The sequence below is a fragment of the Trachinotus anak genome, unplaced genomic scaffold, assembly GCF_046630095.1.
Source record: "Trachinotus anak isolate AG129_WGS33_773 ecotype Australia unplaced genomic scaffold, CSIRO_AGI_Tana_v1 ptg000007l, whole genome shotgun sequence".
Classification (NCBI taxonomy): Eukaryota; Metazoa; Chordata; class Actinopteri; order Carangiformes; family Carangidae; genus Trachinotus; species Trachinotus anak.
The window spans coordinates 5,195,945-5,219,769 of NW_027273858.1; the positions used below are offsets into that span (position 1 = coordinate 5,195,945).

At 39.7% G+C, this 23,825-nt stretch overlaps 1 protein-coding gene across 2 annotated transcripts in view; it reads left to right on the forward strand.

The window, feature by feature from the left end:
• Nucleotides 1–23,825, forward strand: part of kcnq5a (potassium voltage-gated channel, KQT-like subfamily, member 5a) — a 97,417-nt gene that overhangs the window by 58,557 nt on the left and 15,035 nt on the right. For both annotated transcript variants that reach the window (XM_071480017.1, XM_071480018.1), the window contains exons 2-9: nucleotides 8,349–8,439; nucleotides 10,355–10,481; nucleotides 11,185–11,360; nucleotides 12,474–12,599; nucleotides 14,132–14,242; nucleotides 14,392–14,487; nucleotides 18,262–18,356; nucleotides 19,314–19,340. In XM_071480017.1, coding sequence (XP_071336118.1) covers nucleotides 8,349–8,439; nucleotides 10,355–10,481; nucleotides 11,185–11,360; nucleotides 12,474–12,599; nucleotides 14,132–14,242; nucleotides 14,392–14,487; nucleotides 18,262–18,356; nucleotides 19,314–19,340 — 849 coding nt within the window. The remainder of the gene's footprint in view (nucleotides 1–8,348; nucleotides 8,440–10,354; nucleotides 10,482–11,184; nucleotides 11,361–12,473; nucleotides 12,600–14,131; nucleotides 14,243–14,391; nucleotides 14,488–18,261; nucleotides 18,357–19,313; nucleotides 19,341–23,825) is intronic.

Consider the following 23,825-nt stretch of genomic DNA (forward strand, 5'->3'; position numbering starts at 1 on the left):
AGTGAAACTCAAAGCTTTAAAAACAAAAGGAGTAAACTGGCTGTCCAAATTAGCTGCACAAAATGCCCGGTGTGCCAAAATATGACCAACCATATTTTGGTCATGGCTTAAATGAGCTCAAGTTAAGCTGCACAGGCATTGTATTCATTCAATCAAAGCTCTCTTTGGTTTATACCAGCCAGGTCTGAGTAATGAGCCTTCATGCACAGGCTGCTAGCTCATAGTTAAGTGGCATTAATCAAGTCTGCCCACTGAGCCCAGTGGATTTCCTGAGACACAAAAGGTATAAAGCCCCCTGTCATAATGTGCACAATAATGCTGGCTAAGTAGGAAATGGCAGTGTTTAGACCACAGCAAGAAGAAGGAGGAAAGTGTATCTGCTACGTGTATACTGCCAGCACAGAGTTTATTGTAAAATAGATAACTTCAGGTCTTTAATTGCGCAGAGTTGTGCTTCTAATATCCCTTGGCTCGGAGGTTTGATATAGATAAGGCTGTGTTTATGCGTACTCTCATTTCTCAGAAATTAAATGATAAAAAGTGATTGATATGGAGTTCAAGGAAAAAGAGACACAGAAGCTGAGCCCCCTCCCCCTCCCCCTTCTCTCTGCTCTGTCAGGACAGTACACTGGCCGTCGCCTATTGGTGATTTTTCAAATTTGACGTTTTTTGCCCAGTTTCATCAAGATTACCTGGTCATTAAAAATAAACAATTTAAAATACAGTTCTCTCTCTCTCTCTCTCTCTCTCTCTCTCTCTCTCTCTCTCTCTCTCTCTCTCTCTCATATCTATCATTCACTATCTCTCCCGTCTGTCTCTCTGACATCTGCTGCACAGCACTCTGAACAGGAGTTAGAGTGGTATTAGTGCTGAGATGGGTGCTGATAGGAATCTGATGTATGGTATCTCTGTGTGCGTGTGTGTGTGGGTGTGGGTGGATGTGTGTGTGTGTGTCTGTGTGTGTGTGTGCCTGTGCCTGTAAGCTAGTGTTTTTATGAACCCTGTTAGCTGTTGGCTTTGTTCAACAGTATGTCAGTCTGTGTCTAGTTAGCGAGTACACACACACACCCACGCACACACACACACACACACACACACACACTAAAAAGCTTTCCGACTCTTCTCGCACCCGTCACCCATCCTCGGTACATCCCACATCATGGAAAGTTGGCTCCTGTCCGGCTCTTTCTCTCTCGCTGTACCCCTCTCCCAAACTTTACTATCTAGCTCTCTCTGTCTCTCTTCACTACGATCACAAGGCTTCTAGATGTGGGATAAGAAAACAAACAGCTGCTTCTGAAGCTGGTCTACTCAGTCACACTCAGGCAGCTCCTGATGTTGTGTGTTTGAGTCCCTGTCTGCAGAGTACGTTTTTCACTCTGTGATACATTCTGATTCTGCTTAGGTTGCAATATTAAAACATTTTCTTTTTATAATGTCAATTTCTTATGGAGGTTTACCCAAAACTAAAACCCAACCAGAAAACAACAACAAGTTAGAGCATCTGTATTGCACCCCTCCCTTCCTCTCAAAACCATCCCTCCATCCTTTCGATGAACCATAAAAATTCCCTTAGCCCCCCCACCCTTTACCACCAAAACCCCCTCCCCCTGGAACATATAGACAATCAGATCACAGATCATCTGTAATAAGGATTTTATATTATTTATACTTATAGTTTTATAGCATTGAATGCTTGTTCCCAGTATAAAATAGTTAACTACCTAGAGTTTCATTATTGCTACATATGAAATCAAGAAGGTGTTATTTTTTATTTATTACTGTTATTTATATTTATTTATTACTTTCTATTTAAGTACATTTTCAGCCTTAAGGGTGGGAGACACCATACAACATGTGTTTTCTGTATAAACTCACACCACCAAGATGTGGTTAGCGTGTGATGTCCATTAGTTCTGAGTTTTCTTTAACCTCATTTGCTAATCTGGTTTGATCTAATCAGAATGAACATGGAAGCCACAGGGCAGAGTAAGTTTAAACAAGAGCTAAAGCTAAAGCTCACACATTCAGCTTGCTGAGGAACTCGAGCAGGGCACTGACCTCAAGGTGAAAACGTACATATTGTCACGTTAAGAGCAACAGGTCGATATAATGAATAGAGCCATATTCCCTCAGCCCTGGTTCAAGCACTTGCATTAGCACAGATTCACCTCTCTGTAACTTTCGCTGGCCGACCCAGCTCCTTGAACTTTCTGAGGTGAATTCAGACTATTGTTACAGTTCAGCTTTGCTTTTGATGAAGTGTGCAGAGAAAAAAACTGGCTTGTGCAGCGCCGTGTCCTTGGCCCGGCTCTGTTTGGTCAAGTAGTTGCTTAGAAATAAAACCATATGTTTTATCGCTGCCATCATCAGGTAAGATACTGCACTCGACTGGATAAACACAAGGATTAACTAATAGACTGTTGGCAAGGAGTCATCCTGGCTTCATCCCTCCTTCTCACTCCTTCCCTCTGTCCCGTCCTCTCTCTCTCATCCTGCCTTCTTCTCCTCTCTTCTTCTCTCGCTCTTTATCTCCAGTGTGAGCTTTCATTCAACTCTCCTTCTTGCATCATATGAGTTTGAGATGTGGCAGAATGAGTAGCACACACACCACAGTGTAAGAATAGGTATCAATTAGAATAAAAAGGTGATCAATACAATGACAGCTGAGTCAGTGAAAGAGAGAGAGAGCGACTCAGTGGCTCAGTCTACGCTCTCAGCTTGTCATCTCTTTCTTAATCTCTCTCTGTGTCTTTATCTCTCTCGTTTTATTTCTGATGTCCCGATCTACCGGGCCTTTCCTAGAAGGAGAAACATTATTAATAGCTGAGCTCAACCTTTATCTTCCCATCGCAGCCCAGCTGCTTTCATCCAGGAGAACCTGCTGAACTCCTTCCTCTTACGGTGTTCAGTCATTTAGATTCACAAGATTCAGCGTTCTCTCTTCTCGCAACTGCAGAGTTCCCGCGCTGCTCTTCTTCTTTGTGCATGACCCTCCCATCCTCTGCCGTATCTTTAGTTGTTTCTACTTGTTTTGTTACCTTGACATTAGGAGACATTTACTCATGCGCTTATCCAAAGCGACCAGCCTCTCTGGCTTGCGTAGTTTCTCTTTTTCTCTTTCAATCTTTTCGCTGTCTGTTTCCGTTCCCTCCCTCCGTCTTGATTGAAAGGGTATGCATGGTTGGCACAGAAAGAAAGAAGGAAATAGATAATGATACCAGACCGTATTGTGTGGAAAAACCTGACCTCTCACGTACCCAATCCGTCACACACACACTCTCACACACAATACACACTTTCTCTCCTTCTCATCCTCAGATGCTTATTTTATGTAAACAATCTTTTAAAAAAAAAATCATAAACATGGTTCATATTTCATATCTACACGTGCATTCTACATGTTTTCACGTTGTTTTTAAATCTTACACTTAGATATGCCTTCTGATTTGTTATCCACATGAAAAAGCAGAGTTAAATATTCCTTCCTCTGGAGTTGTGTGTACAGTCACATGTGTAGAGGGCTGCATATGTGTGCATTTATTAATTTATTAACTTATTTATTTTATTATCCATAACAGGCTTAATTGTATAGTAGTAGTAGTTGTACGTGTCTCCTTTGTCTTGTTTGTGTTTGAGGACAAGATGCTTGTAATGAAACTGCCTTTGTAGCCCATGCTGCAAATCTCCAGGGACCTGATTACACACACATACACACACATACACACACACACACACACACACACACACACACACTCACCTCCGCTCACCTCCTCTCCTCTCCTCAGGCTTTTCAGCTTGTACAGGAGCAGAGCAGGTTCTTGGCTGTATATGGTTTTGTCTGCGCGTCCTCAGGTCATTCATCAGAATTAAGTCAGAGGCAGTTTGTGTCGACCGTATGCACCAAAGCGGGTGCTCTCTCACACCTGCAACTTGTCCAGGGTCCACTCAGGACATCAAGCTCGCCAGATGTTGGTCGGACAGTGACGTCAGAGAGCGGCAACACTCAGCTGAAACCTTTAATAAAAGATATTAACTGGCATTTACAGAGGAGCGTCCAAAGCAAATGTTATGAGTGGAGTGAGCTCACATCCTCACTGCCTCTTAATAGAATAATATAGCAGCACTTCACAGGCACTAAAACATTAATAAATCACTGCCAGCCTAGCATCAATGTCAATATACATCCTTCTCCTGGATATTTATTATGCTATTTTATATGGAATCTCAAAAATCATACACATATCACATTTCTGTTAATCATTTTCTAAATCTTGTAAGTTTTGAGACAATTTTATCACCTTCCAGGGGGGTGTTGGTTTCAGTTCAAGCTTTAACTTACATCTATTAGAAATGCATGAGATATGTGGTCCATCACAAGCATTTCATGCACCCAATGACTTTACAGTTACAGTTAATGAAATAGTTTGATATTTGAAGAGTTAGACTATGGACAGCAATTAAGGATTGTTTTTGTTATTAATCTGCTGATTATTTTCTCAGTTGATTTATTTTGTCCATAAGATAAAAAAAAAGTGCTGAGGAAAAACCTTTTTATAAGAGTAGCTCTTTCTGTAAAGATATTTGCTTGGAAATGCAGTTAGGAGCAGGGACTTTAAACACTTTTAAATACTCTTACTAGGTTATGAAACTGTAACATCTCTGTAACGTCCAGCAGTACTGTAACTAAACTCTCATCTCTGCTCTGTAAGTTGCTTTTAATAATGTCCAGTGATGACAGGAACAAATAGCTGTTGTGATGTGACTTGTAGTTAAGAGTTGTAGTTAAAAAGCCAAACGTCATCTGTTTTGTACAGTCGCACTAATCCTATCAAGGTTTTCTCAACAGTCCAAAAGCAATGTGAAAAATATTTTATTGGACAACCTTGCCTCAGATCCATACACCAAACACACACACACCTGTAACCACACACTCACTCCTCAAACATGTCCACACACGTGTTGATATTGGCAGTTCATCTGTGTGATTGACTGATCAAGTGGCAAATTCACTGATCAATGCAAGAGCGTCATTGATTGCGTGTCATCGTGCCCCCATCATTCAATAGCGGCCTCTCATTTATCATGTAGCCTACGTCTACACCCACCGAATAGTTTTCGTCATCAATTGATAAACAGGACGAGGTGGCACTCAGATGGAAAACGAGTGCATACGGTGATATAAGAGCTATAGAAACAGTAAAGCTAAGAAACAATAATCATCTGAAGGCAGACATTGCATTTCCAATTCCTGTCCATGAATCTTTCAAGGACCAGCTCATTTCATCTGACAGGTGGTCTTTGTAGATGTGTTTCTCTCATGGGAAACTGTTACTATGGTAAATTAGATTTTTTTTATGATAATATTGTTGCTTATGATGTAGCTTGAATATAAAATGCAAAAGCTATTCAGTTTCAACTGATGGGCTGATGTGTGCGGAGGCTGTAATCAAGGTCTCTCCTCTGTTGTTTCTATTCAGGCATACAGTATTCAGTTTGGTTTGGAGGCTTTTATTTATTACCTCAAGGTCTGGTTCTGCAGTGTGAACAGAGAGGGTACAAATAAACAGAAACATGATGATTTTTATGCCTCTGTGGAGAGAGAAAGAGCTGTGGCCTAAGGCGTTATGTTGTTGGGTTGCCTGTCCGTGTGTCTGTGTGTTACATTCTCATGAACATGATATCTCAGTAACACCTTGAGGGAATTTCAAGTCATTGTGACCTCACAAAACACATTTTTGGCCATAACTCATAAAATTCATTCACTAGTTATGACATAATTTCAGACAAATGTCTAATAGGATAAGATGAAGTCAAAAGTCAGCCTCACTCTGACATTATGTTCCGTATTTCTTTCACGTTCACCTTATATCAAGTTATTACTTCAAACTGTACAACATATATTATATGACTGGACAGACATGGATGTAAACTACAACTTGCCTGGTTGGTAAATTCTGTTTGTAGTTTTTTGAAGCTGGGATCTTGAACAAAAATCTTTTGCTTATGTGATTTATTAATATTTAATTTCACAACAGTAGATACACATTTTGCCTGAGTGATTTCATTCGTAGAGTGACATTCAACTGAGCTTTTCATTTAACGATATCATTATTTTACTTTATTATGAAAAGATGAGAATCTTCAGTTTCCTGCAAAATTTTCTTTTACAAATTCTGTATAAATGTCAGGACCGTTTTCACCTCTACTTTTTAATCATACTCTTGCCTGAATTGTCATCCTCCTTAAAATACCATGTTCCACTTTCAGAAAGATGCACTCAGGTGGCATTTTTTTTTTTTTTCATTTAGTTTCTCAAAATGCTTAAAAATGACAAGAATTTGTCAACTTTTCTTTCAACAAAGATAATTACAGCTCATGTTTTTAGAGACAGCACTTCATGGACAACACTTTGCAACATGTAGTTTATCCACTCAGAACTGGGACAAACAAACCCTTAAATAAAAACGGCTATGAATAGTTCCTTTAATCAACTTTTAATATTTATATTTAAAATAAAACGCACAAACTACTCAAACACTCAGCTCACCAATTCATTCTTGACCTTGTGATCAGCAGTGGAAAAAACATTCTCATTGAAACATTCAAAAGTCATTGTAATGGAAATAAAAATGGTGAATTTTATACCAGTTAACTGTCAGCAAGATGAGTGGCTACACACACACACACTGGATGCTGTTTGTCAGTTTGCTCTCCATACCGTCTGTCTGTCTGTATGACAGTAAAGAGCTATTAGTGAAGTAGCCAGTATCAGATGCAGATGTGGGCTGAATGCTGGGAACTATCAGTCCTCCTCTGCTGTAGCTCAGCCGCAGGTGCAACACGCTGTTCATGCACACATGCACATACACCTCTCCACTCGTATTCTTCACGGATCCCATGGAAAATAAATGGTGGCATCAATCATACAGGAGAGCTGGGAGAGAGAAAAAGACAAAGTGATGGTGAGGGAGTCCAGGCAGAGAGAAAGGCAAACTAAAGCAGAGTCAGAGAGATGGAAGATGGTGACAGGGAAACGAGGAGAAAAAACAAAGAGCATAAAATAGAGAGACTAGGTAGGAGGGGGGGGGCAAGGCTGAAACACATTCTGTACACAGAAAACAAACACTCAAAGATCTGCTAAGACCGTAAATATCAGAAAGACAGATGGCATCTTTGAAAAAGAAAACAGTTCAGAGATACTCCGAAGAACAGCAGGCTGGGGCTTCTAGCCAGTGCATATGTTGCCTGGAAGCTGCCTTATGAATTTTAATTTGTATTTGCTCATTAACCAAGTTACCATATGACTTACAAGGCACTGAGTGGTTTCCTTGCAGGCAGCAGAGGAGGGGTATTTTGGGTCAGTCAGGCAATAAAGAGGGCTCTGATTGGCCTCAACAAAGACTGGAAGACTGACGCAACCTGTGTAATTATGTTGTAATTAGAGACAATGTTTTATGGAGATTTATTCTCCGAGTGCATCACTGTTATCACAGCATCAAACTTCCTCTTTGATAATGAGAGGAGCATCAGTATTACTGTCATTTCTTCAAGCATCACGCCCTGCAACTCCACATTTTCATCTCTGATGAATTTCTTTAATTGAAACTTATTATTATATAATATTTCAAAATGCATATTTTCTTTACTCACCTCTGTCGGTATCTAGTGATGGTAGGTTTAGGTTCAGTGTTTCCAGATGTTATAAGACATCAGCTCTAACATCTCTTCACCCTGATACAGTGGAGTTAATGGGGCACAACAAATAAAGTTCTATTCACCTCTATTTTGTTAATTGTGTTCATTGATATCCGAAAACCTGGACAAATAAAACCAGAACAGTCCCCATAGAGAGAAAACTAGAAGTATGCATTACTAGAAGTGGGTCAGTTGCTGTTTGTAGGGTTGCTCGTCCTTGAGTGAGACGCTGAACGGGAAATAACAAAAACTACTAATTTGCTTTGGACAAAACCATCATAGCCTTCAGCACTGGGTCAATATCCGTGCAGTACGCTAATCAGCTGAGTCGCCACAGTAACAGTAATATAATAAAGCTTGGTGAAGCTTTTATCAATGCTTGGTCTGATCCTAATGATGCCTGTAACAGTTTGATTCCTGCTTAATGCAGCCCTGGAGAGGAGAAATAGTCACATCATTCGGTAGTTTACTGGTTCACTTTATGGTATTGTGTGTGTGTGTGTGTGTGTGTGTGTGTGTGTGTGTGTGTGTGTGTGTGTGTGTGTGGCCAGAGCTAATGATCCAAAACCTGTTATTTAGTGATTAAATGTTATTTATTACACATAGCTGATTTTTGTGTGTGTATGTGTGTGTGCGTTTTGTCTCCACAGGTTTATCTTGGTGTTTGGATGTCTGGTTCTCTCTGTGTTTTCCACCATCCCTGCTCACCAGGAATTCTCCTCACACTGTCTGCTCATTCTGGTAGGACACACTCACACACACATACACACACACACACACACACACACACACACACACACACTCACAAACACACACATTCATACATGTAAGTGTGTTCAATCAAGACGGGTCTCCCAGGGAGAGCTTACTGAGTTCGTATCATTCTACACTGATGAATTCTGAAAGTGTCACGTGGTTAAATTGATAGGATTGAACATGTGTGTGTGTGTGTTGCTCAGTGATGCTCATGTCTGCATTAGAAATGCTGATTATGCATCCTGAGCACTATAATGAACTGTAATGATTGGTTCCTTGCTGCTCAAGATCAAAATCAAGCTGTTACAAATCAATTTAAGTTAACGGGCTGTGCTTCAGATGTGATTAAACAGAAAATTATCAGTCAAAGCAGGTGGGGAAAAAACAATGCAGCACAAATAAACAGGAAGTGTGGGTGGAATGATTAATAACACATTCCCCTCAAGTGTTTCTTGAAAAGCAGACTTCCTAGGGTCAGTTCACCTAAATTATGTGAAAGAAAAAGTGCCCTCATCTTGTTTAATTTGTTTTCATTTGTCTGGGTTTTGAGCAGAGAAAAAAAGAATTTCTTCTATGGTCCTCAAAGCAATGACAAATTGCATTTGAGAAATTCAACAAATTACTGTGGATAATCCACAGACCACAGGCTGAACCGTTTTCACACAGAGTATTGTTTTGGTAGAGAGTATTTCCAGTGTAATTTAGCAAGGATTATCCAGACCAATGTGGGCATTGCTTCTGGAAAGAGGAGGATTTCTTTGTTAATTAATGTAATTTGGGTGAGCCAAGCCTTTAAAGGAATAGTTCCACATTTTGGGAAATTAGTTTATTCACTTCCTCACTCAGAGCTAGCTGAAATTGACACCACGTTCATATCTGTCCATTAAATATGAAGCTACTGTCAGCATACTGTTAGCTTATCTTAACATAAAGATTGGAAGTATAACAGCTACCCTGACTATTCAATGGTGAAAACTCTGTCCAACAGTAAAAACAGTCAGCAAGTTCACTAATTAACATGCTATGTTTTGTTTGTTTGATCGACACAAAAACCACAGTGTGAAAATGACAAGTAGAGGTTTAAAGGGGGATATTTTTGTACGGATAAAACAAACAAGACATAACCTGCTAATTACTGTTCCTCCCTCTTCCAGGCTAAGCTAACCAGCTGTAGCTTACAAACAACTCCTTTAAAGGAAAGTTGCATTACTTTAAGGCTTATCGTCATAGTTGTGACTAATAGTACTAGTTAAGAAATAATGTTATGCAGTAAGCCTTTGTCCCTGCACACATCTTAAACTGTCATAGCAGGAAAAGCACAAGTGTAACTAATAACAGTAACCATGGCTCCGTTCCACTGAAGTGTCACAGCAAGTCAAGCTGGTGAGCCAGCATGCGTAATAAGGGGGACCTGGAACTGGCACACCGAAATGGAATACGGCCATTATTAATGTTGTTAATTACACCTGTGCCTTTCCTGCCAGGGCACGTCAAAATATGACCTGAAAACACACTCAAAAAGATTACACACACTCAAGTAGAGTGAAGATAGTAGTGAAGTAATGTTTTTTTCCTATTATTTACCTTTTTGACAGTGTTGACTGTTGAAATAGTTATTGAAAGAGTGCTTCAAAATGCCCTGTGCAAGGCCATGCTGTTTAATTTGTGTATGTGAGAGGAGACGTACTTAGTTTCAGTGGTGAAGCCACAGTAAGGGCAAGCTTATAGCAACAAACTGAACTCAATCCTTGACCCTTTTCTACGACTGTCTTTATTGCTTGTGTCTGTGCAACTCTGTCATTTCAAGGTTTAAAGTACATGGGTTTTTTCCGTATGTGTGTGTGTGTGTGTCTGTGTGTGTGTGTGTATGTGTGTGTGTGTGTTTGTGTGTGTCCTGCAGGAGTTTGTGATGATTGTAGTGTTTGGTCTGGAGTACATCATCAGGATATGGAGTGCTGGCTGCTGCTGCCGCTACCGAGGCTGGCAGGGACGCCTCCGGTTCGCCAGGAAACCATTCTGTGTCATAGGTGGGTCTGTGTGTGTGTGTGTGTGTGTGTCATATTGTCAGATAAAACTCAGACAACAAATATAGATAATTTATAGATATAAAAAAATAAATAAATCAAGGATGCTCAAAGTCAGCCATGCATCATCACAGTAAGCTGTAAGACTGGATGTAATTAGCTGTTAGGGCAAAAAAAAAAAATATGTAAACTGTATATATCTTGTCACTCAACACACAAAAATACTTCAAATTAAATTTAGATTGACAATCAAGGAAACTGCAGAATAAATTATATAAACAGGTATACTCGTGTTGAATCAAAGGAGTAATGGAGTATGGATGAATGTTTTTTTTGTTTTTTTTTTAAAAACATTTCCTCTTCCTTTTCCAGTTGATGTAACTGGTATCAAAAGAGCATGAAAACGCATCCATTAAGTGGAAAATGGCTGCCTGTCCTTCTCATTTTTGTCCAGTAGGGAGGAAGACAGTCTGCTGGGAAATACAAGAGAAGGAAAAGTGGGATATTGGAGCACTGTAGACAGAACGGCAGAGAAAAACTAATAGAGATAGAAATGGAAACAAACAGCTTGTAGTGAATCAATAGTTGGTTTAAAGCTGATGCATGGGCTGGTGGATGGATTTAGAAAGTGGGTGAGTCAAACACAGTTCCCGTTACTAATATTGTGCAACCTGTGACCTTTAATTTTCACTCTTTTACTCCCCAGACATCATTGTACTCATCGCCTCCGTTGCCGTGGTTTCAGCCGGTAGCCAGGGTAACATCTTTGCCACCTCTGCGCTGCGCAGCCTTCGTTTCCTTCAGATCCTGCGCATGGTGCGCATGGACCGCAGGGGAGGCACCTGGAAGCTGCTGGGCTCTGTAGTTTATGCACATAGTAAGGTAGGACTTTTTAACTGTCTGATCTGTGTCAAAACTTTTCAACTTTAGTTCGGGGGTTGAGATATTTAAAGTGGGAATCAATCAGTGTTGTGGTGTGTCTTCAGTGCAACTCATAGAGATGTCTGTCAGTGGTACTATGGTGACTATTGTCTTGGATTTTCTGTTTATCTAAATTATCCAGGCTGTGGTTTTTGTCTGTTCAGTCAGAGTAGATTTCACTGCTCATGCTAACTACGCACTTTTTTTATTGTGTGTTCCAGATTATTGTTGTACAAGGATATGTACTAATAATAACAACCAATGAAGTCCTCATAATTCTTTATCAGGACTGTTTGCCAGGAAGTATAGACTGTGTTTACAACAGCACATTTCATGCTTTGGGTTTGGTGCCATTAAGGTAACAGTAAGGATGAGATACAACATCAGCTTGGTTGTAAAATAAATGCATTGTTACAGCAGCAAACAGTTGTTTATGCATGCAAACACACAGCAATAGTGTAAACCTAGATCTGTTTTGGATACGTAATAATATAATAATAAGTTTAAATGTACATTACAAAACTAACTAAGTGAACAAAATATCAGGGAAAGTAGAAAAATGTATCAGTGAAAAAAATGATGAATATATGAGAATATATTTAAAAATATTGAAAATATTTGCAATGTAAATACTATGTTCAATTGACAGTTAAAATTAATTGGCTTGAAAAGATGGTTTTTAAGCCAATTAACAATGCAAAGATGGTATTTTATAATACTATCACTTACAATAATGTTATATATCAACATTACTCTCATTTAGTAATATTATAACGAATGACTTACTTCTGTCAATTGGTATTTGAAAATAATACTATGTGTAATGTAATATTGAATTTTAACATGTTGCATGTGGTGTATCTGCTGCTAGTTTTAAATTCATTGCTACAGCTACATCACATGTTTTTGCTTTTATGTGCTACAGTATGCTGGCATTACTTGCGCTACTCTATGTGTCTCATACATGTGCTCTGTCTTAAACTGAATTTTAAAACCAACCAGATGGGCAACACTTGTATTGAATAAAGTTTTATATTTATAAGATATAGTGATTTTGATATGCGTGTGTTGTAGGAGCTGGTGACAGCCTGGTATATTGGGTTTCTGGTGCTAATCTTCTCCTCCTTCCTGGTCTATCTGGTGGAGAAAGAATTCAACAAGGACTTTGCCACCTACGCTGATGCTCTGTGGTGGGGCACGGTGAGCACACACACTCATCACAAGACACAGGACATACTAAACACACACACATGCTGTGATTTGAAGCTGTTTTGAAAGTCAGAGTTGATGGCTGAGATTTAGATTTAATGTGATTTTTTTTTTTTTACATCAACAAAAAACTGTACACATACACTTCTCTTATTGTACATATGATTAACCCTTTTTGAGCTGACCAGTTGTTTTCTCTGTGTTAATATTCTGACAATGTTGTTTATGGTTCATGCTCATTTTGTGGATGAATCTTAAAAGATCATGGCACATCACGTCACGTTCTTGTCACTAGACAATATAATAAAAAATCTCTACAACAACATAGTTTTGAATAAGTTTTCCCTCTCACCAGAGTGCAACTGCCCCTTTAATCCCAGGCAAAATTAAAACAAAGCGACAAAACTGAAGGTGTGCTCTTTGACAACAGTGATTTATTTCCATTTACAGTTTCTGTGTGACCTTAATGGCACCTGCAGTACAAAACCCAGCGAAAATGGGCCTTTAAAGTCACACTTGGCCAGCTGTACTGCACTGTTTCCTCCTACATCTGAAACCCATTACACCTTGAAAACCTGGAAATAGACAGCGCTTAAACAACAGAAGGCCCAATCAATAAATTCAATTTTCTCCTGCAGCCAGGAGAGACTGGCCTGTTAGGTTTGTGAATTGACACTCAGACACATTGTGTTCCCACGTTGTGTGGCCTTGGAGCATCTTTCTTTCTGGACGACACTAAAAGCTATTTGGTCTCAAAAACTTGTAAGATGTATGATTCAACACAAAAGCTGAAAAAGGAAAATTGAGGGAACTGAGATTTTAAAAACACAATCCAGTATCCATATAAATCTGGATTATACACAGTTTTTTTCAGTGTTTTTACTGAACTTAAAAAACTTTGTGCCATTCAACACTTGGCCGGCTTTTTTGTTTGGCTTGTGTGAACTTGGAAAGTACTCATGGTGAAAAAACTAATTCGATAACACATTGTGGCTAAAGTACATGTATAAAAGGAAGAAATAAGAAACACTAGACTTTGTAGTGTTTGCTCTCTCCTCTCGTATTACCTTGGATCTTTTACCATAGTAGTGTTGAAATTTGTGGAACAAGAGCTTCAGTTTGCTAGATGGAAAAGTCCATGGACAACTGCAAGAATTCAGTTCAGCTTGTGTAGGAGACGCTGAAGCTTTGAATGAATTTGAGCGTAGGAGATTAGACCAAGGTCGAGACAGTTAGTGCTCAAAAATACACTGATTTTATATGTGTTTCAGGAAGATGGTGAGTTTGACGCATGTGTGTTTCCATCTGCATTAGTAGTAGTTGTGTGATTTAACCCACACACTCCTGCACTCTGTCTGCTCCCTATTTACCACACAGTGTACGAAGTGTTCGAAACCATAATTTACTGCCCACTTTAGAATAAAGGATCAAGTGTCTATTATATAGGGAGTAGTGATCAGTGAAGGAGGGAAATATTATGGGCATAGCCTTGGTTACCTGAGTGTTGACCTTTGACCCTTCAGATCACCCTTACAACCATCGGCTATGGGGACAAGACCCCGCAGACGTGGACAGGACGCTTGTTATCAGCCGGTTTTGCGCTGCTGGGGATCTCCTTCTTCGCCCTGCCAGCTGTGAGTCAAACACATACACACATCATGAGTGATGGCATTTATTTCCTCACAGCTTTATAAAGCTAATGCTAACAAGAGTAGGGACCACGTTTTATTTTTTGGGAAAACTCTGCAAGTTTAAAATTCTGTGTGTGTGTGTTTGCATGTAGGGCATCCTTGGTTCAGGTTTTGCCCTGAAGGTGCAGGAGCAGCATCGACAGAAGCACTTTGAAAAGAGGAGGAACCCAGCTGCCAGCCTCATCCAGGTAGACAAATACACACTTTACCTTTACTGATCTTTTTTTTGCAGCAGCAGCTGAGGACCAGTGTGAATACAGAGAATTCTCTCACCTTTTATGTGCACATTTTCATGTATGTGTGTCTGTTTTGTCCATCTCTAAGCCTCTCTGTGTCCGAATAAAAGCATGAGTGTGCGTGTCCATCGCCCTTTGATGAGTGTGTTATACTGAAGTGTGTGCATGTGTGTTTTAACCAGCTCTCCTCCTATCAGAGTAAAGGTGTTTCATTAAGAGCGTACTTAATGGGAGTGTGTCTGTGTGTGTGTTGCCTACCTTTGCGCTGTCAGGGTGTGTAGCTAATGATGGCTAACAGTGTGTGAGGCACACTGCCGTCTCTCAGGTCAAACAGCAACGCACTCTGCTGGTATTTATGAGCCGTTTCCATGGCGATTATTCCCTGGGTAGATGCTCCTCCAAACTGTCACTCAATATAATAGACACAACCAGCTGCATTACTTTCTAATGAACGATAAATGTCTGCTGTGGATTATGTGTAACCACAAGTGTGGAATTGTATGTGTGTGTTTCTCTGTTGGTGTCCCTGAGAGTGTCTGTGTGTGTCTGTTCCGGCAACCTTTCTCTACATTAGACGAGAAATCCAAATTTGTAGAATCTGGGCCATATTATTTTAGATTTGTTCATCATTTCTATCAGATGTGATAACATAATAATTAATAACTTATTGTCAAAATATGTGGCTGTAGTTTCTGCTGTATCAGCTGTTTGACACTGTTTTAGCAAGGACTTCTTGGGGCAAGCAACACAAGCAATAATTCAGAATTCAAGTGCGAATCTTCACAGTTAAGCCAGTTTTCAAAAATACATATTTGGAAGTGGGAATAATCCTGAAAATTAAAACTGTTACCCAAACTATCTGTTGTAAATTATTGCATTTTCGATCTAATGAAGGGGTTTCTTGACTTACACGTCACATATATCATAAGCCACTGTGTCAATTGTTTAATGGCGCTATCAGGCGGTTCCTGTCAATTTGTAAGAAAAAAAGCCATCACATAATCATGTAAATATGTCACTTGAACTACACCAATGGAAAAGCCACTGCACGGTGTAAATAATGTAAACTATAAGTTTCATTGTTTGTCCCAACACCCAGTGCATGTTGTTTCTCAAATGTTTCACTCTACTTCTTCACTCGACCTTGACCTAATTATACTTACTCAAGTAATGGACATGTGTGCACTACATTGATATAGTGCTTTATTTTAGAGGACAGTAGGGGTGCATTTACTTAAGTTTCACCTCCAAATAAGATGTTTAGAGTATATGGGTAAAGTGGAGATTTGTTTAAAACCTGTCTCACTGTGTGTTGCTGGATTCTCAGATCTCACGATGATATCTATATATATATGTGTGAATAATGAATAAAATCTAAATTTGTTTCGTCTGTCCTCCTATCAATATCAATATTATCAATATGTCGGTTTCTTACGCTAGACAAAGACCAGTTGGAAACCAATTGATCCTAAATAATCCATTAAGGGAGCAATTAATCCCGCATGTTTTGATTTCACTGGCTTTTTATCAAGCACCTGGTCACTGTCTGTCATCTGCCAAGCTCATAACATTTTCCTCAACAGGTAAAAGGAAACTTGGAAGCAGTTTGATGTGTTAAATATGTGGATGACATTACTGTTCTATCCGTCACTTCACTCCCCCATCTCACACAGCTCTCCCTGCTGTAAACCATTGTGCGTTGTGTGTGTGTCTCTGTCTGTGTGCAGGGCAGGATATTACCACTGTCTTCAAGCCTCAGCAGCTGGTCAATTCTAAATTTCACCTGCTGCAATAACTATTTTGTCTACCACCTGTAATTTTAGACCAAGATTGAAAGTAGACTCTGGAGTGGCATAACAGAGAGCAGCCAAAATTGACCAGCATTTGGCAGGTGGCTGGTGTTAATTTCCCTCCCTGTCTGTGTAAAGTGTTTATATAAAGGCTTTCCAGTCATGTCACAAATCTTGTAACCACACCTGGCACCATCACAGAGGTTCAGTTGGCTGTAAGTAAATAATGTAAAGAAAACAACCTGTTATAATGATTGTGCTGGACGTAAGTGATTTCTGCAGAATGGAATAATTAGCTGCATCTGTTTCCAAATGAAGGTTACCACTGAGTAGCACCGACACACATGTGCAAGCACCTCTGTCTATGCAGACACCCAATAAACAGAACTTTGTGTGTCCAGTTTTGGACTATATCCGACCATTTATTTTTCTGTAACTCAATTCAAGACCTCGAAACACACTGGAGTTGCATCTTGCATAAGCTCAAGCACAGAGTGTTGGATAACGCAATCAAAAAGTCCATTAAGAAAAACAACCTAATGACTAATAGCAAAAGCAAACTGTGCACAATCAATTTTGTAAATCCAACCCATCCATCAGAGCCAGTTTTGCTATTGCTACATAGACAACGTTAGTATGAACAGCTGTTTACCAGTCTAGATGAAACATTGCAAGTTCAGCATTTAACTTAATTCCTTTACTCACAAGCTGTCCCCACTGATGGAAACCAGCCCTTTTGATTTGCTTCTATTGCTAACCAGCTACCCCTGCCTGGTTGGCCCTGCTCATCACTTTCTAATCCCAAGTCACTATAGTGTCCAATCTGACCTGAAGACATAGCACTTCTCAAAGGGTGTTTTATAATCCCTTGTCTTGTAAACGCAACAATGGCTGTAGCTCTCAGCATGACTGGTAAGTAAACAGCTGCTAATGCTAGCGTTGGCTGTGAAGCAATAGCAAAACTTACAAATAGCTCCTTTAATTCCAAAATAGTGATGGAAAATTTTACTGGTTTTGGTGGGATTTAAGATGATTTAAGATGAATATACAATTTGATATAGTCAAAATTGCAAGAAATTCAAACTGAAATTCAAAATAAGCCGTTTGTCACTGCCTTAAAAAGCAGCCCACGTGAGCGTTTTCTGATCTGACATCTTTATCTGCAGGATGCCATCATTTACCACAGCCTCCAAAACTGAAAGAAATTAGTTCTTTCTGATCTGCCACCTTTCTGGTTTAGTGTTGGTTGGGTTTGGGCACAAAAGCTGCTCGATTAATGTTGGGAAAGAGGGTGGTGTCTCGCGTCCAAGTCATGCACCTGATTAAATGATTAGTTCCCATTCATGGCCATATTGAGGACCTCCAATATGGCTGCCAGCTGGTTACTTCTCATTGTTTATGTTACATGTTCACATAAATCTCAGTCCCTTTTTCCTCACTATGTTTGTGCCATTGCCCTCCTGTGTCATGTCTGTGTGTGTGTGCATGTGTACATGTGAATGTGTCTGTGTGTGTGTGTGTGTGTGTGTGTGTCCTGTCCATCTCTGCTCCCTCCCCCCACCCAGGCGGCTTGGCGTCTTTACTCCACCGACGGTTCTCGTCCCTACCTAAGAGCCACCTGGCACCACTACCAAAGCGCCCTCCCCCCCCTCAGGCATGTATCCCCACCACCACCACCACCACCACCACCACCTCCACGAGCACCACCATCACGGCCCCACCTCCCTCCAACAAGCCCCAATCACAATGCATCAACACCACCCAAAAAACTAATCAGCTTTTTTCTTTTTTTTTTTCCCCTCCTCACTTTCCTTCTCTCACTTCCTACTCAACTTATACGTTCCTCCCTCACCCCCCTTTTTTTTTCTCCCACACTTTACCACATTAATTGTTTCATTTATCATTATTTCATTTATCCTGTCGACTCTGCACGTAGTGTGTCTGGCGTAGTTATGCTGCTGATGAGAACTCGGTTTCCATTGCTACCTGGAAGCCTCATTTGAAGGCGTTGCATACCTGCAGCCCCGCCAAGTAGGTAACAACTTACAGACTTACAAACATGGCCGCTGCTGCTCAGCCCTTCTCCTCATCTCTCCTCTTCATCTGGTGTCTGCTCGTCTTCATATGCGTAGCTTCAACTTCCCTTCCATTTTTCCATCATGTAGCTCAGTGTTGTGCAGCATTGAAACCTTTATTAACCCTTTTCTCTCAATCGGGGATGGTTTCCTAAGCATGCATGGTCTTTAACACGTGTTTCACATTCAGGCAGATATTCACACCTTAGAGTTTCCCCATTCCACATCAGCAAATGGTGGTTAAATGCCATACATTGGAAGAGGCAGAGATATTGATGGTTTTCTTTAAGAATTCAGTTTATGATAATTGGAGATTTGAAGTACTGTGTAAATACTCACATGCCAGAACGGTTCTTACAAACTGAATTGTACAATATTATTTTACACAAAATATAAATAATACATAAATACATACAATATACAATATAATAATAACAACTATAAAAGACTTTGGCTTTCCGTTGTCATTTAACAAACATATGCCATGGTATTAATTCAGAATTTCCTGGCTCCAAGCTCATTAAACATTGAAGTGATTGGGTCAAGTTAAAACAAAATCCACATCAGTTTGGGCACACACACACACACACACACACACACACACACACACACACACACACACACACACACACACAAAAACACACACACACACAAAAACACATATTTAAATCCCTCTCATTTCCATGCCTGCTTTTCTTTCAGCTAACGCTTAGCCATTCTGTGCATGGCCATAGCTTGCATGTGCTTGGTAATAATTTACCCTGCTGAATTAAAGTTTCTTTCTTTTTGCTTCCTTTTGGCTTGATGCTTCCCATATCCATTCATGGAAACGTCTGTACAAAGCTATTTAATCTGCTGGAATACTGATTTCTCTCCCTTTGTCTCCTCCTCTTTATCCCACTAACCCCTGAAGAAAAGAGCAGGGCGAGACTACCTACAGGTTTGTATGACTCAGCTCACTCCTCCAAAGACACACACACACACACACACACACACACACCCACCCCTAATATTTTCTCATAACATCTTTGAAACTGTGAAATCTGATTTGCAGACTTTCTTGTCCTTGTGTTTTTTTAGTTAATTCATTATTTGATTACAGATTTACAGACTGGATTTCTCATATTTTGGACATGTCCAGTGATTAATTAACTAATTAATTTATCTGTTTGTTTGTTTATTGACATTTACCAGGTAATTTTTAATGTTTAGTGAAGATTGCAGTAGCCATCAGAGGGTTGGGAAGTATTGATTGGTTGTTTGTTCGTTGCTTGGTTTACTGATTGATTAATTTTGTGAATGACTGAACCCTTTAGAACAAATTCTAAGGTCACCATTAGTGGAGAAAATGGATGTAGTCATGGTATCGTTTGGACTTGTGTTTATTCAAACCAGCATGGATGTAGAAAAGAAAAAGAAACATTAAAACCGAGAGAAGGTACACTGCAGTGTCATAATTATTGTGAATTAGAAATATAGGTGAGCAATAACAAGGTTGATGTGTTCTGACAAACCAGAGGTGTCAGGTCAACATTTCTTTACCATTTGAGCAGCTAATACATCCTCTCAAGTGCTCTGCAGGAGTGCAGTTATTGATTTGAATCCTGTTGAACTGAGAAATACAGACGGCAAGAGATAGTGATAGAGACAGTAAGTGTTTTTACATCACACATAGGTAGACCGGAGCTATACAGCAAATAAACTGCTCCCAGAGCTGCTTTCAAATGACCTCGTATCTGCTGCCTTTCACAGGTTTCTTTTTTTAGATTTATATTCCTACCTCACTTTTCCAACTTTCTCTCATGTCTTCATCTCTAATTTTGTCTCTCCTCCTCCTTTCGCTGCTGTTTCTTTCTCTGCACTTGACTCTTAGGCAGGGGTGATGGGCTTCTTTGTCTTTTGTGTGTGTGTGTGTGTGTGTGTGTGTGTGTGTGTGTGTGTGTGTGTGTGTGTGTGTATGCACACACACGCCTTCAAAGACAGGAGTCTGTACCATGTCTGTACCATGACGCACTTTTTCCATTGGGATGGTATTTATATAACTCATCAAACACAAGTCTAGGAGAGACAGAGCGAAGTTGAAAAGGGGGAAAGGAGAGAGAGAGGGGAGGGGAGATAGGGGATTTCAGAGAGGGGAGGACGACAGAGAGAGATTTGTGAGTTTAATTATGCTAGTATAGTTTTTACAGTGCAGCTCTTCTTTGGCAACATTTGGGGGCCGTATGTTGAGCCAGCAGCTTCTTAGGCATTTAAACTTAAGACAGTCTCACACACAGATATATAAAAAAAGAAGTTTATTCTCTCAGTCAGAAAACACAAGCAAATGTGCTTCTCATCCTTAAACAAAACAGCATTTAATTAGACTTTGTTGCTTCCACAACAATATTTATCCCCCAGAAATCCTTCTGTTTAAAGGCCTGTGTTTAATTAGGCTTTCCCTTCTTAGAAACTTTTGTTGCAGCAAGACCAATTTACACTTGTGAAATCATAATTACGCACACTTTTATGACACTATTTCTTTTCTGTATGCTCCCCTCCACCAAGACAGCACAGAACACTCCATGTTATTAGCGGTTTTACAGACTGTCGGCTGCTCGGTGGTGGTAGATGCCGTGGTAAAGGGCTGGTGGTTTTCGTTTAAGCAGACTTGTAAACACCAGCAGTAGTAAACATTAGGCGCACCACAAAGTGCCACAGCGGACCTCATGCTGAGTGTAAGTGTGGTGGGTACTGGCAGTGAGAAGCAACATGAAATAAAGAATAATGGGGGTTTAATCTGGAGTTTATGTGTGTAGGCAGGTGTACCTGGTGTGTGTGTGTGTGTGTGTGTGTGTGTGTTTGTACCTCCTGGTGCTGAAGTTGAATTCAGTCCTAGCAGGAAAATGAGTCAATCTCTGATTAGCGATGATCAATATGATCAAAAATCAACAATCATTTCTACTTTTTCTCTTTTTCTGCTTTTAGCCTGGACACTGTTTCTCATCATTTAAGATCCTTCTGAAACCTGTGGCTGACTTTCCCTGCTTCCTTATGGGAAAGTCAAGCAAGGTTTATTCCAAATCATGCTGCACAATTATGTGTCGTTCTGTTTACTAAACTAAGCAAACTAGACTAAACTGGCAAACACTGCAGAGTTCATTTTACTACCCCAAACTAAATGTGAATACAGCCAGATTATCATTTTTTCAGACCACACAACTTTAACCTCTTTTTGACCGCTATTTTAAACAACGCAGACTTGCACACACAGGCAGGCATAGTTAGGAAATTTGTTCCTCATGTGCCACAGAACTATCAGTGTGTTGAAAAGACATGATTTGGGTGCTTTTTTGGAGTTGAATCACAGATCTCCTGCATGGTTGAAGAGCCAGATCCAAGCGAGCAAATATAAATAGTTTAACACTGATGACAGTTTGGTCAAAACTGTCCAGGCTGTGCAAACGGGATAGTTTTAGGGAAAACTGAGGTTCACGACGTCCCTGTTCACCCATCCTTCTCTGAAAGATGTCACCTGCCTTTTCTCTGTGTATCTATTGTGCATCAACATTGACATCAGATAATTGCTCTTCTCCTTCCTCTGCTGAACTCCTCTTTTAATCTCCTTCCTCCTTTATTTCTCCATTCTCTCCTCCATCCGTCTGTCTCTCCCTCCTTCGCTCTAGTAAGGGTCTAAGTAATGGGAGGCTCTTCAGAAGGTACACTCGGAAATATAGGAGGTACCTACAGTACTACCCAGCATCCTCTCTGCCCTGCCCTTAGCCCAAAAACCCATAAGAATGACGAACTAATAGCATGGAGGAGAACAAAGAAACCAAACATTTCCTTCTTACCTCCCTCCTCAACCCTTTTTATCCCACCAAGGTCTTTATCTGAGACGACCACTGCTGCCTGCTGCCTGTTGAACGCAAATAAGATTTTGTTACCATGTTACAAATTAAAGGGGAATTCCACCAAAACCAAAACTTTCCAGAGACAGTGTTGTAAAAGGTAACAGTATAAGCAGTAAGTTTTTAAGATAAAGGAAAAATGCACCAGATTTTACTGCCTAATGTAGCTAAACATTTGCAGCAGCCAACAAATTGCATGTTATCATTAAACATCTTTTCATAATTTGTCATGTAAAAATGAAAATGACAGTGAGTCCATTCTTAGAAATGTTCTCCTTTTCAGTAAGATAGCACAGTAAGTAATGCAAGGTCTAAATTCCCCTTTATTTTACATTTTTGAATACATATTTGCCTCTTAGTCCAGCTAAAATGTCCCTGTCCTCCCTAGAAACTGCTCCTTGTCCAGCCACATGAGTATCTTTTCTTTCATTCTCACGATCAATTTATACAGTAGTGACTTGGGATTTGAAGTTGGTTCTTTTTAAGGATTTTGTAGAGGCTATAGTCCCATCAGTTGTAAAAATAAATAAATAAATAAATAAAAGGTCAAAATGAATGGAAATAAAATGTCTAATTCATGAGGCTGGACCCAATTTACCTTAAATTACCTCCCAACAACATATGCTATATTTATGCATATTTCAGCTGCATGCTCCCTGCATTACTGCTGCACTCTTCTTTTCAGTCATTTTTGCCATCAGAGATGGAAAGATTGGTAATAGATAATAATTGGTATTGTTAAAAGACTGATTCAGCTTCCTCCACTGTATTTTAGTAAAATTTGTGGCACTTAGTGGAAACTGTACAAGCTACAGCAGATTCAGAACAGAAAATGGCTACCACATATTGTTCTGTAAAATATTTAGTTCTGCTTTGAAAATTAGTGAAAATGTGTTGCTATGTGTTGTAAAGTGCAGACATGTCTGGGACAGTCAGGAAAATATTCATGGCAAATGAATAAAACAAAAAAGTAACTTTCAAAGGTCAAAACTTTTGGGGTATGCAAGGAAAATCTGCTGCTGTTTAAGTGTAATTCAGGTGATACAAAGGTCTGGAAAAAGTGTTAAATTGTGGCATGGAAAATGTCTTGGAGTCTTGCATCTCACTCATTGGTCTGCTGCATTGCATGCTGGTCTATTTACCTTAGAAACAAATGGTTTACTGTGAGTCTCGTTGACTGAGAACTTGCTGCACCGCATGGAAGGTTACCAAAGATCTACACATAATGTGGATACAATTTATTTTCCATTTCAATAAAGTTTATTTAAAAAAGTCAGATGATAGAGGAAGACAAAGATAAGATTAGACTATTGAAGCTGTCTGGTTTTAATAGTAATATAATAGTATTTATAGTAAAGTACACAAACAGATTTTAAAGTTACTATACGCAGCCTTTTAACCATCAATATGCAGTACCATGGTGTAATTATAGTGAACATTTCAGACCAAAAAAAGAGGTTGTATTTTGCTAAATTAAAACCACATTTCTGTCAAGTCCTGTTGCTTCCAATGATTGATCTGTAAGTAATTTGCCATCA